Source organism: Lathamus discolor, chromosome 4, assembly GCF_037157495.1.
Source record: "Lathamus discolor isolate bLatDis1 chromosome 4, bLatDis1.hap1, whole genome shotgun sequence".
NCBI classification, from domain to species: domain Eukaryota; kingdom Metazoa; phylum Chordata; class Aves; order Psittaciformes; family Psittacidae; genus Lathamus; species Lathamus discolor.
The window spans coordinates 30,371,729-30,390,200 of record NC_088887.1 but is presented as its reverse complement, the minus strand read 5'-3'; the positions used below and the strand labels follow the sequence as shown (position 1 = coordinate 30,390,200).

The following is an 18,472-nucleotide window of genomic DNA, read 5'->3' as shown; positions in this document are numbered from 1 at the left end:
TGAGTCAGACCCGGCTGCACCTCGCCCGCCCTCCCCCGGCTCTCTCCACCCCTCTCCGGGCAGTTCGAGGTCCCGGCACCTCCCTCTTGGCGAAAGGGCACGATTTCGTCTTCACACGCCGTGAAAAGGGCTTTATTTTTAACTTATTTTCCCCTCCCTTATTCCTGCTTGGCAATGGTTGAAGGACTGTCCCGACTTGTGACAGCATTTGCCTGCTTGCATTTTTCCCAAGCCAGGTGTAAGGTGCTCCCCATCGCTTCCCGTCCCCGCAGCGCAACTCCTTCGCTGCCTTCCCTCCTTCAGCCCTCCTTATCTCGCTTGCCGGACCCTGCCAGCTCTGCCGCTCCATCCCGGCTCCTGTTCCTAGGCACTGGCTCCCAGGTCTTCGGGGGAAACCCAGCCGACAGCCACGCCTGGCAGGAGCTCTGGTTGAGGGATTTCAGTGGGCAAATAGCTGTGGTAAGAAATGGCACTGCCTCTTCCACGCTGCAAAAGAAACTTTCCCTTTCTGTGCTTCCTCTCCTCGTGTTGTTGTCTGACAACATTTTATCTCAGCCCTTAGCTTTAAGACTCATGTAGTTCAGCATAGCCGAGTTTAAAGTGTGTAGGCTTGCTTAAAGCTTTGGTTGCAGAGTGAAAGAACATAGTGAAGTTACTTCACAAGAGTTCAGGTTATTCCCTGAAATCTTTTGTAAGACTGAAAAGTAACCCAGAGAGAAGTTCAAACAGATTGTCATTACAACCTGCTAAGCCACCTTCAAATGCAGTTTGGAGCTCCTTTTAAGGTACTGGAGGGACTAAAGAGAATAAATCAGGACACTAATTTCCTAGTTCCTGTAAGAGCTGCCATCAGGACAGAGCCTAGAAGCAACACTGGAAACGGGGCATGAAAACATCTTCTGCCCCAGGGTTGTGCTTAGGTATAAAGAGGGTAGGCAAGAACATCTAGCTGTTTACACCCTGGCATGCATGTTCACACTGATCTTCCTCCTGAAAAAAACAGAAGTAGGTGAGAGATGATGGAACCAAACTAATTCTGTTAAATCTCTTCCTGCTCCAACTGAAGTTGGATCACATCCAGATTTGAATTTCCAAACTTTGGCACCTCTTTCTGGAGGTTACACTGAACTTTGACCAGCCTGAATTTCATGTTTGAGTCTGAATCCACTTTTCTTTCCTCTCCCTCCTCACACACAGAACAACTACTGGATAACACAAACGTTATAGTCATGCTTCCTCAGTCTTGGGCAGATAAAAGGAAACCAGCTTTCACATGAACCTGCTTGAGGTCAGGGACATTCCATTAAGTCTTCCTGAACTCAGATAAATGGGATCAAAGATGCCGAAATAACACAATAAAATGGATTAGCTCAAGCAAGCATCTACGACCGCAAACACGGATGAGTAGAGCAAACAGTAACTCTGCCAGGTGTGTGAAGTTTTTCCTTCTGGCTGCTGACAAGGACAGTGTTTGCCCTGGACTGAATCGGTTACCCCATGCCCTGGAAAGAAACTTGTAGGAGTCTTCTGCCTACTTCTCTCATTTTTTCCCTTGATCTTGCCATACCTGGTCATTTAATCTGACACTTGCTGTCATAGGTCAGTTCCACTGAAGGTAAAAATGAATGCCAGGAGAATGTTACAAGTAGCACAGATTTTTATCCCTCTATAAAAGAAAGCATTTGGGGGACATGCATGTATCTTCTAGAAGGGTGTTTTGATGAGTACAGTGAACTCACTTGTCTACTCTAATTTCACACCTGCCATGTACATAACTACATAGCTACCACGTCGGGGTGGGCTTTGAGCAACCTGGTCTAGTGGAGGGTGTCTGGAACTAGATGACCTTCAGGGGTCCTTCCAACCCAAGCCATTCTGTGATTCTATACCATAACTTCAAGTGAGTGCAGTCAGATGTATGACTTCAGGATGCCAGACCCTCATTCCCTATACAGTCAATGGAGAAATATCTCATATCCAGGCTACCTGCTATAGCTGTAACAGGATGTGTTCCACCTCCTTCTCTCTGTACTGCTCATCAGTTTCTGGAAGACAGATGTCAATGATGGCGACTCAGTCTATATGTGACTATGAGTAGATAGTGGATCTGTGACAAGCACATAGTCAATGCAAAAGAACGTATAAAATGCCAAAACCACTAAGAAATATCCTGTTCTCATGCTTGAAAGACTTTGAATCAGAAGATTCTGAGGGGCTGTTTCCCTAGTGAGAACGTGTGAATCTTTTCTTTCCAATGAGATAATGTTGCTTTTTCTAGCCCTGTGGTGCTGCAAGAAAAAGACCATCCAGTGGTGCAGGAATGAGCCTGGAATGTTTTTGGCACTGTGCAGGTATAACCCAAAGGCAAAGGCAGTTTTCAAGTAGAATGACTGAACTGGGAGAGGTTCAAAATGTTTTAGGTAACCTCCAGAGAGCTGAAGCAGTGCAGGTTGAATAACAACATGAGAGGCAGCTGAGTGTTCTATGTGCAGGTAGCCTTTTAGGGAAACCTTCCTATGGAGGAGAACAACTTACAGACACTGCAGCTAACAGATACTGAAGACATGAATTTATTAAAATGGCATTGACCATTTTTTCTCTTTTTCTCTCTTTTTTTTTTTTCTTTTTTTTTTTCTTTTTTTCCCCTCCCTGAATGGGGATTACTTTGCTATTCAACATTAACCTAAACTCTGTAACAATTTTGGCAATCCCTGCTATTCCTTGCTATTGATAGTGCTTAAATAGTAAACTTAGAGACAGTGGTGTAAAACACAAAGGTAGGAAGGGAGACAGTACTATTTATCGTGATATGCAGAATGTGTTTCTTTGCCATAGCCTTGAAAGCAGCTTCTATAAGCTGGCAATGTTCAGTAGCTGGAAGACAATATAACTAATCCAGACATGTTCAGCATGTAGAATTACAGAATCTCTCAGTCTTGGTCTTTCCTTATAAGCAACACAAGGAGTGAGATTAATTTTTTTTTTCCCCAAAGAAAAAATGAAAGCCTGTAAGTTAGAATCCAGGCTAGATACCATGTCTCTTTAGAACTTGGGGAGAAAAATAGTTATTCTCTCTTGAACCCGGGGAGAAAAATCATTTCACAGTGTCAAAAATGCAGGAACTGTGTTGTTGCATGGAAGCTTTGCAAGAGCAAAGACATAATCTGACTTCTTAATTTCCTTTTTCTCTGCATTATTCGTTTTTCTATGAACTTCAGCCAAACTGCAATTTGAAACTCATATCATGGCTTACTGTATGGGAATTCAAATGAAATTAATGCTATCAGTTAGTAAATAAACAAACTGTGTGAAATAAGACAGTTGAATTAGATGGCCTAAAATTTTCTGTTAGTAAAAAACCCCACAAGATCTGTAGCAGAGTAACAAAAATTATCAGAAATATATAACCCAGAAATACTTATTCACATATATATATATAGACATACACATCTCCCCACTATACCTGCTACTGCTGTTCTCCTCTTTTCACTCCAATAAATGTACTGGAAGCTGATATATGTAATTTTTGTTCTCCCAGAATAAAGTTTGCAAGAAGTTCACTAATGTTCTCTTTGGCTTTGGGGAGTTAAAAAAGGATAAAATCTAAGAACAAACCACCAGGCTTTTCCCACATTTTAAAATGCTTTATATTCCTGCATTCTGACATAGATGAAATCCACAAGACAGTTCAAACAAGTGAGCTGCTATCCTCTCTCTGTTTCTATGGAAATGAGTGTCAGACCAGTTAAAACAAAGCACATGCTTTACAGCAAACACTATATGGCAATTATTTAAAATAACAGCACATTTTTTCCCAACTCAACCTCTATTTCTATGGATACAAGAATGAAGATAGTGGTAAAGAAGCCTCTCTTGTGTTTTTTCAACTCTAAGTGTGTTTTGGATGTTTTAAGTTCTCACGGGGCACTACAGATTTTAAGTTCTAACAAGATCTTCAAGTGTGCAGTAATCTGAACTTGAGAGGATGAACTCTGCAAGCCGTAGTTAGGAAACATTCTCATGCATGTAAGTAGAAGTTTGAATAAATACAGAGTACAGTAATTCACCCAGAAGTAGGGCTAATATTAGAAGGAGGGCTAATATTTGCTATTTTGTGCCTTTTTCGACTCACATCAGAGAGAAAGTTAGCTAACAATATAAGTGTTCATAACCTGTTTCTTGCATAGTCAGTTCTAATGTCATAGAGACCCTGACCACAAAAAAGAAGTAAGATGTAACTAACACATGAAGTTTGTAAAACCAATCTCCTTATGTTTCTTTCCTTCTGAATGAAATCTCATTCCAGCTTCCTCACCACACACATGAGAAAGGTCAGCACTACGCATCCTCCCGAGTGCTGCCTGTCTTACTGGCACCTCTTCTGTATACAGATTATTTTTTCTAGCAGTACACCTGGGCACTTGTATAGACATGAAGTGAGAGGCATGTACCATCTTACAGAGCTTACAGAGAAAAAAAAGTAGAGGAAGAACAAATGCACCAAGAAAAAGGTTTTGGCTTTGTTACTTGTGCCCTCTTGAAGCACATAAAGTCATTCCTGGTCACTTCCTGACATGAATCTTCAAAGAGACTGGAAAAGATGATGTGTCTTGCCTCTCAGTTTAGGAAGGACATTAGGACAGAGCTGCTGGGTGGACCACAGTCTTGGAAATCAGCCTGTTTACTTGTGAAAGTGCCTTATTATGGTTTTATGAGCATGCCTTTTGGCTCATTGTTGTCACTTTCTCTTTTAATATGTATTTAAGCTAAGATTTTCCAAAATGACTAATGATTTTGTGTACTGGAAATTGAAGAGAGTAGCTTTTTAAAGCCACAGAATCAATGTCAAAGCACTCAGAAAGTGGTGGCTTTTCCAAAAGCCTTGGAAAATCATGCCTCAAGGTCTCTTAAGTTAGGTATACAAAGCCATGCAAAACTGGAAGTGTTTCAGGTAAGAGTAGCCTGTATCAGTATCTAGACAGTGACAGTTAATAGTTTTGAAACCCAGATCTCACAGTAATTCAAAATGAGGACGCTGAAATTTGAAGCAAATTATAAAATTTGGAAATAATATTGCATTGTTTCTAAGTGCCTGCTCTTCCTCTCAGGACTGTAAGGGTTCCATGGCAAATTCTGAAGAGATGCTCTATGACTATGTTAAACTAACTCAGGCTTGATGATGGTTGAAGATTATTCTATGCATAGAAGGTGGGAAAGATTTCGGTACACATGGAAGATACCCTTTTTTCACCTCTGGATGTAACTATCCCATAGTGCCAAAGGTCCTGTTCTGTACATTGAACCAAAGGGTTTATTCAGTTTATCACAAGTAGATACCCATAGCTACTTTCACCTTATACCTCCTCTAGCTCTTCCCAGCCTGCTCACTGACTTTCCTGCTCTTCTGTCCTCTTCCCTTCTTTTACGATCTTTCCATCCATCTTCAGCATCTGGGCAAGCAGCCTGATTCCCGACTCATGCTGTGCTCTGGCTCAAAACCCTTGTGCTAATGCATGTTCATACTGCTGATGCTGCAGGCAAGTTAGGTCATTTGATATTGATAGGGCTCTAGTGTAATGATAGGGAAGATAAACTATCAGTAGTCAAGTTTTAAAATGTACTCCTTTAGCTACCCAGAGAAGGGCTCATCCAGCTGAAATAAGGGACTGGAGGAGGAGGAGAAAGAGGGATGGTTTTGTTTTTCAGCATCAAGAGCAGAAAAAGTTGTGGTTTTACTAAATTGCTGTAACTGTTTATGCCAAACCAGCATTGGCATTGCAGGGCAGTTTCACTAGGGTTATTGCCTCAGCACAGCCTACCCTACCCTCAGTCCATGCACCATTCTTGCACATCACCCAGACGCCTTGTTCTTAAACTTCTGGAGTTCAATCTCTGCAATGTTTCTGTCTCCAAATGTGTCAGCTGGCATTGGGCTGATCAGGGCAAGGATGATGGGAGTATGGGCACAAGGCATCTCCAGACATGTGATGGCAAAGAAGTGATAGTTGGGCTGTGGTGGCAATATTCCTGACTTGTGAGGCTGTGTTGAGGAAGCAGTCCTGACACTTAGCCTGTCTCTCGGTAGCATCCATCCTCTCTGCCTTTGTGACCCCGTGCTTCAGGTGTCAAAGGCTGGAAACCGTAAAGGTCTGATAAAGAGCTGTATCTCACACAGGAACTTGAAATATTGGGAAAAACTGAAGGAAACTTTCCTGTGAAATAATTCTGTAAACCATGAAAGAACACCGAGAACAGCAGTTTTAAAGATGTGTTTTTTTGTTAAGTTCAGTCCCTCTGAATACTTTGTATAATTATAATGAAATTAATTACCACCAAATGAAAAAAAGTATGATAAGAAACAACTACATTTCCTGCATGCTCTGGAGCAAAATTCATGTGGAGTAGGGGGTCACAGGTCATGTGTGGCCACTAAGTGATATCACCAAATGAAAGCAATAGTAGTACAATGGTACTGTCACTGGCAGGAGCTCCACTAAACCAATCAGTGGTTTTAAAGGTCAAGTGTAGTCTGGTCTGGTCTGGGATTAGCATGGCCTCCTGATAGACCTGTACCTGAACAGAGATATACAGCTATACTTCTGTAGGTATAGTTGCTTATCCATAGCGTGAGGTTGCAGGCCAGGAGATCAGGCTGTTTGGAAAGGGTCACCACAGCATGGTTAGGGAACAAGGCTGTTCTGTTGTAGCAACAGACTTAAGCTTGAGGGCTGGCATATCAACTATCATTGAGGTAGCCAAAGGCTAGAGACAGGGGCTGGGTGAGTAGGATAGAAGTGTTTACGGCTGAAATCAAGAGACAGATCTTAATAAAGTTGTTGGGTAAGAAGTGGCCTAATCTGCCAAAACAGATTTTGTCTTCAGGATTGCATGAGTGAGGATCCTAGAGAGAGAAGAATGAGGTTCAAGTCAGGAATGTAAAGGCAAATTAGGCAGGACTGCAGGGCTGGGGATTGTTATTTCAGGTACTGTTCAAGCCAGTAAAGACTTCAGAGGTCAGATTATGGCTGATGTAGGAAAGGGACACTTAGCTCAATTAGTTTTATATCTGGAACTGTTCACTGAACAAGGCAACAGCTAAGGTTCATGCAAGGGACTGAGAATTGTTTTTCAGACCTGCAAATGCCGAAGGGCATTGTGTATCTTGGATATGATTATATGTTCACCTGGCAAGAATCACAGAAGTATATTTCAATCTACTGAAAACTGGGCAGCTCAGAAATTAATACTTGACTCATTCACTGCTTACATCTGTCAAACATGTAGGCACAACAGAGCAGATAGACTTTGTCTGAGCTTGATGTCTCTTTCTTTGATTGGATCTCCATGAATAGAGATTGCCAAAAAACAGACTTGGGGGAGGAAAATTTTCATAGATATAATAAAGAAAGGAAAGAACACAGGCATCAAAGTAAATTATGTCAAGAACATGGAAGTAATCTAACTTGAAGTGGGATGGTCTTCCTTACCACCCTCATTAAAGCCTATGACAGACAGCTACTCAGACAGCAAGGGGAGAGAATAATTGAATTTAAAGTTGAAATGAAAATAATTTTCACCAGAATTTTACAGTAATATTTTTATACTGGATATTCTATAAAATATGGTGTGACGATAGTGATCAGGCTTGAGACCCTAAGGTGGCCCTGCTTGAGCAGGGAGGTTGGACTAGATGACCTCTAGTGGTCCCTTCCAACTTCAACCATTCTGTGGTTCTGTAATGCTGACAACTATGACTTTTATGTGGACGATATCAGTATGGGTGATTTAAGCCTTTTAAAATCTGTGTTAAATATTTTTTTGCTTTTCATTTTCATTCCCTCAAAACTAAAACAACTTCCTTTTGAGAATGTTATTTACTTTCTATATTATATGCCCCCCAATTTCTGGAATTGCAAATGTACTGGTATATCTGCTACCTTCAATTAATTTTCAAGAAAACTGTAAGATTGAAACAAAGGATTCCTGTCATCCAGAACAAGCTATCAATAATGTCTTATGGAAGAAATGCACAGTCCACGCCTTTGCATAGTATTTACTGTAATACAGTGAATTCCAAAATGAAGCTGCCATCAAAACAACCAGAAAAATAATTGAAATCTATTGAGTTAAAATTCAAGTATTTCTGGAAATATCGTGAATGGTTAGCACAGGTTTAAATATGATGTAACTAGCAGCATTGAGATGCTTTTTAGCCTTGTTCTCATAAGTTACTTTAAAAAAGCCCTTGTACTTAGTATCTAACAATTTATATTTTCATGTTTCCCTTTTTCCCCAGTCTCCACTACTCCTTTTATTGTACCCTTTTTTGCCTTCTAACTTTACCTTCTTCTATTTTACTCCACCATCTGTTCTCACAATATCACAGCATCTTCCATTAACATTAAAGCATGTATCTACCCTAAACCTTAGAATGGCTGTTAATGTTGCCCTCTTCTGGATCACTTTTTTATACAGTATTTTGTTAAAAAAAAAAAAAAGTATTAATGCTGTTTTTATTTGCAAATAGGAAAAAGAATCCATTTTTGGGTAGACCTCTAATGATTTCAATTTTTTCTTAACTGACTTAATATAACAATCTCCTTTATCTTCTACTACTGTTTCAACTGTTGGCGTTTCCTATCTAACAGTTTATTGGAACAAGACTTTTTCCATTCCTCCTTATCACTGTGCTTCTCCTGGAATAACTCTTGCTGAAAGCAAAACCTCTGGTTTCAATTTAAGTCTAGAGAACAGTAGACAAGCATGTCCACCCTGAGCAATGTGTTTCACAGGCTGACAGGCAACCAGTACCCTTGTATAATGTCTCATTTGTTTGTACTTGCTAGTGTTTATTTAAGACATTCTAACCAGACAGATTGAAAAAATGTAATGGAAACACGGCTTGTTAATTGGAAAGCAATTTGTGACTATTGCTTTTGCAAATGACAGTCATTGCCCTTTCCCAGGTAGGTGAAGAAGGTCTCTCTGTGCTTCTTGGCACGCTGTTTTCTCCTCCCACACCCGAGTTTGGGTCTTCTTGCTTCAGGACTGCATACATCTGCAGTCCTGTGAAACTGTGATGCCAAGGGACACAAAAAACTGCTTGGCCTTGGGAGCAGTCATGGATAGGAGACTACTGCAGGGTGCTGGAGGTTCACCTTCCAAGTCCCCGTACTCTACCCAGCTTTTACCCCCCAGCAGTACCAGTAGGGACAGTGTGGCTGCACTTTAGATAGGGTAGCTCATGCTTTTATGCACGCACATGTACTATCTGTCTTTGCTTTTCACCCAAGGGGAATGAGAGGCCACCGAAGGGCCAAATGCCATGTACGACAGGGAAAGGTCCATTGGCAGACATTAGAGGCGAAGTGCCCACAGCTGCCTCACAAACCTACTCCCGTGCCAGTGGAGAGGAATTCCGAAGGGGAGCCTAGAGAGCGGCGTTCCTGGGCAGCTGCCGCCCTAAAAGCCGCAAGGCAGCTGGGGCCGAGGCGGTAAGATGGGCCCGGGGCCGGCAGGGGCTGGGCAGGCCGGCCTTGCACGCTGCAGCCGGACCTCAGCTCCTGAAAGCGGGAGAAGCGAAGCTCCCCTGCCCCGAGCCGGCTGCCAGCGGCAGCGGCAGCCCCACCGCGTGGGACAGCGCTCAGGCCGCCGCTCCCAGCGCCGCTTCCTGCCGGGGCGCGGCTCCGCAGCCACGGCCGCTTCCGGGGCGGCCCTCGCGGTGCGGTGGCTGTGCTATGGCGGTGAAGCGCCGTGGCGTGCCCGCGGCCGACCCGCCGGCGGCCAAGCGAGCCTGTGGCCAGGAGGAGGAGTTCAACGGCACCCGCTTCAAGGCGCTGCTGCGCGACCCCGCCACCGCCGCGAAGGGTGAGGGGCTGGTGGGGGCGGCCGGCGGGCCGGGCGGTGCGATCGTGAGGTGAAGGCGTGCTCCGCCGGCGCAGCAGGGGCTGGAGCGGCTACGCGGGGGGCCCAGAGATTTACCCTGTCCCCAGAGCGACGTCGTGGGGACGACCACGATGATGGGGATGGCGATGATGGGGATGGCGATGATGGGGATGACGGCTACTGTTGCTATACGCTGGGCACGTGTTGGTCCGGGGCAGCAGAGCCCTGGTGTTGGGGCCCTGAGGGTTGGCATGCAGCGTGCCATACGCTGGCTGCCCCAATGAAACTTTCCCATTGTAGGTCTGGAGACCTTCATCTCCGTGGCTAAGACGCTCCCATCACCTGATATATATGATGTTGTGGAGGGATACATCAAAATTTCCATGGAGTGTGCTGAAATATTCAGACTTATGGATGGAGAAAGAAAGCCTGAAAGTGAAGTAAGTTGGCCATGGTCACAGCAGCAGAAGCATTGATCAAGTGGGAAATGTCATTTTCAGTGCAAAGATGTCCTGGGTTTAATGATACACACATGTAGTAGTGTTGCCAAAATTAAGCTGCTCAGGTTCTTAAAATGAGATCAAGACCATTTATGAAGTAAGGGGGTCAACAGAAGCAGTCAAGGAAACAAAAGAAACTGGTTCAGTGAAAGTAAGTATTTTTACGTAACTAGACATCTCCCTGATACATCAGTATTTCTAGAAAGCCACCACTAGAGTTGACCTAATTTTTCTCATCTGAGCTGCAATTTTTCCTCATCAGAATATGATGGAGAGAATTAAAAAACACTTTCACTGTGAAGACAGGTGCAGCATTATTAGCTTAAATCTGCTTACAGCATAAAATTGGATAGTGTTTTGTTTTGATCTCCACTTGTGGATCTTTGCTTTAGATTATCACTTTCATGTAATGGAGAAAGCATATAATGTTCAATGACATGCTTTTTTTAAGATCCCTTTAACTAACAGGGGCTAATAATGGTAATGAGTACAGTTCCAGTGCCGTGTGCACTCTGGATCAACCTAGATGGAGTTAAGTGTAAGACTGGAGGAGCATGGATGCCGCCAGCACTTTTCCTTGCTTCACTGCAAACTTACCAGCAGTTGTTTCTTAAAACATCAGTTCGTTAGGCCTTGGCCTGTAGCTTGAGAAAAGCCTTCAAGATCCATCAGCCTGTGCTAAGATTTGCACTGCAGTCCATGTTTGCATCCCCCAAAGTGATACATTGTATGTATGCAGCTAAATCATGCATATAGGTTCATGGTGAGGAGGGACCCTTTGTTGCATTCAGTTTATTTGTCCAGGGTTGTACAGGCCTTCAGTCAGGAGGTTATCCCTCCCTACTGCTGCATTTCATGATTTTTTTCAGCTGAAAAAGGAGTCAGCTGACCTTCTGTGGTTCTCTGGTGTTTCATAGAGTATCTGTATAGGGGCTTCCTTGAAAATTCGTACTCCTGAAACTAATCCTTTAGAAGAGGGAGCATTAATTTGGGAGAGGATTCAGAAGTTAACTTTGACTTCGTATGAAGAAGCTTTCCTCTTGTGGTGGGGTTATTCTTATTTTAATGGTTTTTGTTATGGTTTACTCAGCTAATGATTTCAAACTGTACCTGATATTGGCAGACATTAACATATTTCTGTATCTTACAGATGCTGTTAATCTTTCAAGCTCTAGAAGCCATTTTACTGAGGACAGCCAGTGACCTCTCCCATTTTTCTGCTGTTGGAATGAACATAGTGAAAAAGTTAATTCATTCCTACATGAGATTGGTCTATGCTGCTCTGTATTCTGAAAAGCACAGGTAAGTCTTCTCCATACTGTTGCAGAGAATCTCTGTCAGTTGATCATGAGGGGCTGTCTGGGTCTTGTTGATTTACTGCTAATAATCCACCTTTATTTAATGATACTATTCCACATTTCATAAACAATTGCATGGGGAAGTCTTTGCAAGGTAGAAGCTCTGATACAATACACAATCTAATGCTATATGATACTTTTCCTGAGGCTGTGTATCTTGGGATTTAGGTCATTACAAAGACCCATGCTGCATACGTAAATTGAAGAAAATCTCTGTCAGTCAGCTATAACACAAAAAAAATGCAGCCTTACTTCAGCCTACACTGAGTGTATCCTTAACTTTAGCATCAGCTGTGGCTCAGATGGACGTGCTTGTGGCAGTAGAGTGTATTTGTTTGCAGTATGGGAGCTCAGTCCAAGAAATATGTTTGTAGAAATAGACTGTTCACAAAGAGGACTGAAGTTCTTTGTGAACAGTGGAATAATATTTGTGTTTGGCCTAAATCTGTACCATGATTGTTATTAAAATGGTGGGATACATATTTTGATGTAGGTCCCCATCAGCTGCAGCAAGAGCTTTCCATGACCAGGAATACTTTTCAAATGGTTGTCTTGGTTGCTTGTGTTAGGATTAGCTCAGCGCTGCTTTATGCCTGAAACTCCTGAAGGCTTGGGTGGATGTTGGAGGTGGAGTGGGATAATTTCTTTTACATTAAAAATGTCTGGTTTCTTGGTTTTGGTTTTGGTTTTTGGGGGTTTTTGTTTTTTTTTTTTTTGTTTGGTTGTTTTGTTTTGTTTTTTAAATTTAAATGTCTTGATTTGACTGTTTGTAGAACTGTCATCCTGGAAATAACCTTCAGGTTTTCCTCTGCCTTTTGTTTTAGGATGAGCCGAGTGTGCCTTACCCTGTTGTCAGCAATGGTTGCTCAGGGGCCAGATTCAGCAAGGGATGTGTATAGCCATTTTGATTTCAATAACAAGTTTCTGCCTGGATTATTGAAAAAAAGATGTAAGAAGGTAAATTAAGCTGCTGTGTGCCATGAAATGCTAGCCATGCCTCCGTCAGTTTGTTTTTTTCTAAGTATTTAAAACTCAGTTGTTGCCAACTTCTCTTTACTGTGTTTTTGTCTGCAAGACTTTACCTCTTCTTTTGTATTCTGTGTCAGGCTGAAGTGCTTCTTGATTGTTTCTGATTGGCAGCAGAACTGATCTGTGGGGCAACAGCTTCCCATCTACTTACACAGGAAATCGCCGGGAATGTTTGAGTGTCTGCAATAGTGTGAGAGCTGAGCCATATCCTTAAGTATAGCAGGCTTCGTTTTCCACCCTGTGCTGATCTTTCTCATCTTGTCAGGCTAACCTTGTTTGTATACTGCTTTGTAGAATTTACTGCAAAACATTGAAGCGCCTTGTTTGTTTCTAATAAGATGTGATGAAATATAAATGTATAGTTTCTATGGGCTACCCTTTTAATGGAGTAGTAGTCTAAAGTGGAGTGAAAGTAATGGTAAACTTCTGAAAACTATTCAGTGATGTGTTTGGGAAGAGCTCAGGTTTTTTTCCAATGCAAAGATTACAGTTCAGTCCCACTGAAATAAATGGATGTTGGAGGTTCTGCAGTTGTTTTAGTGGAAGGAGGATTTTGGCTAGTACTAGTACAATCAGAGTAATTGCATTTGATAATATAACCATGAGTTTTAAACAGTCTCCTGGTGGAAATCCTTAAGGAGGATGTGCAAGCGAGTAGAAAAAGTCACTCCTCTTTTTCCAAAATGAACTTTAATTCTTGTTTCCTCTCCATTTGTTAAAAATAATCAGGGTTGGCTTGAACCAGTGTTTCAGAACAACAGTATTTGCGTTTCATTTCAAATATAAATGTATAATAAATCCAGTATTATTTCAGTGGTGATACATTGTTCCTAAAGATGATTTGCAGATGAATGTGTGCATTTGTGTTAGGTTTGTGCCATCTGTGGTGAGAAATGAAACTGTTTATATGTAGAGCAATCAGGCAGAATCCAAAAACCCAAATGCACACCTTTTTCCTTGAAACCATGTTTTACAGTTTCAGGAATGTCAGATTCCATGGGCCTTGACCTTACTGCTGATGTTGTCACTAGGAGTACATCCACTCCAAATTTAAATGGTTGGATATAGTCTTTTGAGCACAAGCTTATTAGATGCGCAAGTAAGGTACAAGGAAAAGTTTCCAAAAATGGATTAAATATCTTGCCCTTGATCAGCTTTCAGTGAAATCATTATGTTACAACTGCCTATCAGAGGTGAATTTTTAATACTAAAATATCTGACCCAAAGCTTACAGCAAAATAACTTTATTTTTTCTTTCAACATTTTTATGACTTACTTCTGCCTTATGTTTAGCCTAGTTAGTAACTTCTTTCAGCCATTTTTATATACAACTTAATTTTGCAGAGTAAGTTTTAAAAATTTATAAATCATGGAAGGACTCTTTAGGAGGGAATGTGGTGATAGACTCATAGAATGGTTTGGGTTGGAAGGGACCTTAAGAATCATCTAGCTCCAAACCCCTGCTATGGGCTGGGACACCTTCCACTAGACCAGGTTGCTCAAAGCCCCATCCAGCTTGGCCTTAAACGCTGCCAGGGATGGGGCATCCACAGCTTCTCTGGGCAACCTATTGCAGTGTCTCACCACCCTCATAGTAAAGAATTTTTTCCTAATGTCTAATCTAAATCTCCTCTCCATGAGCTTAAAGCCATTCTGCCTTGTCCTGTCACTAGATGAGGTACCAGAATAAGGTGTAACTTTAAACTGAAATAATATGAGCCTATGTTCATATCCAATGATCCTTTTCCAGTTAAAGCTTTCACTGCTTCTTCCATTCTGCCTGAATTTGTAGTTTTACAAGGGATTTTTTTTTTAGCTGGTCTTAGAGCTACCTGGGTCTTGCAACTATAGGCAGCTGGGATGCGTGCAAGGCACTGTAGCTCAAGGATGGCAATGAACAGTAAAAGTCCCCAAGACTGGCACTGCCCCTGGAAGCCTGTATAGTAAGAAGGTGCAGCAGTATTACTGCTGTTACTGAGGTTTTTTTGTGAATTGACCAGTGTACCAAGTGGTGCAGAAGTGAGGATGTTCAGTGATGTTTGCACAGAGTTTGGCATGAATCTACTGCTGTTCGTTTGGGGTTTTGGTTTGTTTTGTTTTTTTTTAATTTATGGCCTATCTCCTATATTGAAAATTCTAAAAGTATGTGAATTAGGATGCCTTCCTTTTTGATGTTAACTGTAACAGTCTGATCCGCTTCACACAGGAAATGTTTCAGATGCATATACTGTGAGTGTATTGCATATAAATGTATGTGTATTGCTATGTGCAGCATGTTTGTAGAAGTTGTTTAATTTGCCTGCTCATAGTACTTACAAGGATGATAAATTTTCACAATTTTAATTTTGCCTTTGTGTACAATCTGATTGCTAACAGTGCCTTTATCTTTTTTAGGGGAGAGCTGATGTTCGTATGGCCTATATTCAGTTTGCTCTTTCCTTTTTAATAGCTGGTGACAATGCGATCTTGACACAGGTGCTAGAATTAAAAGGTACTTCACAATTGCTTATATATTTTTTTTTTTTTATAAGGCAGAACTTTATACCGGTAATAATAAATATGAACTAATTAAAAATGTGAACAAGCTAAACAGCATTATTAAGATACAAAATACATCTTTTTAATCTTACTATTTGAAAAACTTTAAACTTCTAAAGTATTTTAGTGAGTTCCTCTTCTGCTTGAGAATAATGTTTGCTCTCTGCAAAAACTTTGTAAAAATAGAAAGCCTTTGGTGACACAGATGTAAAATGGCAAATGTAATACAACTTTGAGGCCATAAAGTCAGTAAGCAGAAAAAACTCCCTTCATGGCCTCCAGCCTTGCTCATAGCGTAGGAACAGTGGATACGTTAAAAGGTTGGGGTTTTTTAAGTGTTAAAGGCTGTGTGTACTTTAGTTTCCTTTCTGTCCTGATGCAGGACAACTCTTATGTACTCCATTAGACCACTTTTTATCAATGAATTGGAAGACCAATGTAATGTCCTTTGCATCCTTTATTGAGGCATTATAAGGGCATGGAGTCAGGAGTATGTTACAGCCATGTTTCATAGAGAATATGCTCAAACTGAACTGAGAAAGAAGAGGATGCAGAAAGCCGAATCTTGCATACACTTGGTTAATACTCAGTCCCTTATGGGCTGAAGATAACGTAAAACTTCTATTGACTTCAGTAATTTGAAATCTACCACTGATGGTTCTGAAGTTGTGAATTGTGACCCTTGGTAAGGTTGTGAAAGAATTCGGGAGGGATCTAAAAATACTCTTAAGAGAAAACATAATTAGCTGGCAGCAGTTCGTTTCTTCTAAAGTGAGGGAATGGAAACAGACCATAGTTACTTAATTCTGCCATTTGCACTACCCTGGGGACTGCTGATATAATTTAATTGCTCACAGTTGTTCAGCTCTTTCAAGAACAGAAAATGGCGGTGCACACCTAGACTCAGCACAGCTGGCTTTCATTCCCCTCTAAGATACTGCAGGTCTCTATAAACTGAAGTTCTCTAACTTTGGGATGCACAGGTGAACCGAAAGATGATGTATGTGGTTGGAGGTGTAACCTCTGAGCATTTGAGAATTGCTTGGTGAAACAGTTGTGAGTCCTTCAATGGAACGGGTAGGCATTTACTCAGATTTAACTACTCCATAGCACACTGGGGCCCAAAGTACCTTTGAAGTTGACAGATGCTGTTGCAATAAGTGTTAATAACCAAGTTGGCATATTAGCTAGTTATGATGAGAGTAGGTTTGGCAGCATTACTTGTTCATCACTGTAGTTGCAGACACATCATCCTTAACTCTGATTGCAGCCTTTTGGTTCATCGTTAAATATAACAGCAAGGTAAATAATACGACATTGAAGAGAAATGGATATGAATTCCCTGAAGTATTTTAGGATGAAAATAGCTTTAGCTTCTTCACTTTAACATTTGAAATGTCTTCTTAGATTTCATACCAGATATTCTTCGCTCTGATATAAAGGAGGACAGAGTTTCTACTGTCAATCTTCTACTTTCTACGCTAAGAACTAAGGTATGATACACCCTTAAAATTGTATTGTCTCTTGTTTTACATTTTCTTAGCTGCTGGAAACAGTTTTGCAGCAGTTTCTCATAAATATGCTGGCACTGTGCTGCTGCTGCTGCAAGTTTGTCAGTGTGTCCATTACTGATAGTTTGTTGGAGATTGATATTATGGCTGTATTACTGTTTCAGGACTGAAGCCTATTATGCTTTTCCAATGCCATCTTTTAAAGGAAATAATTGCAATAGCTTGTACTTGGATGCTAATTTAAGCTCATATTTAGTGTGTGGTGTCCAACAGAGTCTAATTGTTTCACGGGCTACAATTGCATCAGTGCCAAGCCTGAAGGTCAAAAGAACTGGAGTCCTTTTTGGTTTTTCCAGTAGAAGTAAGATTTGTGTCTTACTTCAATTAATGTGTCTCAGGCCAAAAAGGGGAGATCAGCTAGTGAGTAGGTTTGTTAGCTCAGAGCTAAGAAATGATACAACAGTCTTCTTTCCAGGAGAAAAAGGATTTTGTACGGTTTTAGTATGGGGTCTGTGACATGAAGAGGGTTTCTAGGAGCTGTCTGGTTGCAGTTGAAGAGTGTGTGGTGCCATTCCGCAGCCAGTCTTGGCAGGGCTCTGTTGAAGCCATATCCCGTGGTCCTAGTTAACTGGTCTTGTTTACTGTTAGGATGGCAAGCTTTCTGCTGCGTGAGATAAATTTGGTCAAAGGTATTTATTTCTTGGAGGGGTAGCAGAAGAGGGAAGACTTGTAATAAAATTGTCTTTCCAAGATCGGAGAAGTTTTTGTGAAAAAGAAAGGGTACATACCACCTGCTACCAGAATGTACCAGGATCTGAAGGAGGCCTGTAAGGATGCTGGGGAGGGACTCTTCATTAAGAACTGTAGTGGCAGGATAAGTGGTAGTGGGTTCATACTTAAACAGGGGAAGATTAGATTGGATATAAGGAGGAAGTTATTTACTGTAAGGGTAGTGAGGCACTGGAATGGGTTGTCCAAGGAAGGTGTGACTGCTCCATCCCTGGCAGTGTTCAAGGTCAGGTTGGACAAAGCCTTGGGTGACATGGTTTAGTGTGAGATGTCCCTGCCCATGGCACGGGGGTTGGAACTAGATGACCTTAAGGTTCTTTCCAGCCCAGACCGCTCTGATTCTATAATGTGCTGTTGAAGAGGTAAGTCTGCTCGCTTTTGAAGTTGTTTTTACTAATTCTCTCGTAGCAGACAGACAACCTTGTGATATAGTAGGGATGAAACATAAGACTTGGAAGCAGGGATTGCCAAAGGATGTGAGAGTTGGTTTGGTCTCAGCTGCTTTTCCTGTGCTCTTTTGTTCCTTAGCTTCTAAGCATGGCTGTGGCTTTTTCACGGTGATTCACCAGCTTGTTGCTGCTGTGTGTACAGCAACTGCACCAGAGATTTATGTCTATAAAAGCATTTTTTTAAATGTTTTTAGTTCCTGTATAAATGATTATTGGATCTGTTTTGAATGACTGTAGCAATGTTGCACTGTTTTGTGACCGGTTGAGAGAATGAAGAAAAAATAGTTTCAAATTTAGAAGGTAACTGTAAGAGCCTGTCTCATACTCAGGGTTTTCACAACTGACAATTTAAAGCCACGGATATTCTTTCTTTTCTTTGTTGCAATAACCTTGGAAGAAGAAGAAGAAAAAGC

General features: G+C 41.5%; 1 protein-coding gene across 1 annotated transcript in view; it reads left to right on the top strand.

The window, feature by feature from the left end:
- The first annotated feature begins 9,708 nt into the window (after positions 1 to 9,708).
- The window catches only part of URB1 (URB1 ribosome biogenesis homolog), a 53,426-nt gene continuing 44,662 nt past the window's right edge, over positions 9,709 to 18,472 (top strand). Inside the window, exons 1-6 of the mRNA XM_065676805.1 lie at positions 9,709 to 9,867; positions 10,186 to 10,325; positions 11,536 to 11,687; positions 12,568 to 12,700; positions 15,167 to 15,263; positions 16,718 to 16,803. Of these exons, the coding sequence (XP_065532877.1) occupies positions 9,738 to 9,867; positions 10,186 to 10,325; positions 11,536 to 11,687; positions 12,568 to 12,700; positions 15,167 to 15,263; positions 16,718 to 16,803 (738 nt within the window). The 5' untranslated portion in view covers positions 9,709 to 9,737. The remainder of the gene's footprint in view (positions 9,868 to 10,185; positions 10,326 to 11,535; positions 11,688 to 12,567; positions 12,701 to 15,166; positions 15,264 to 16,717; positions 16,804 to 18,472) is intronic.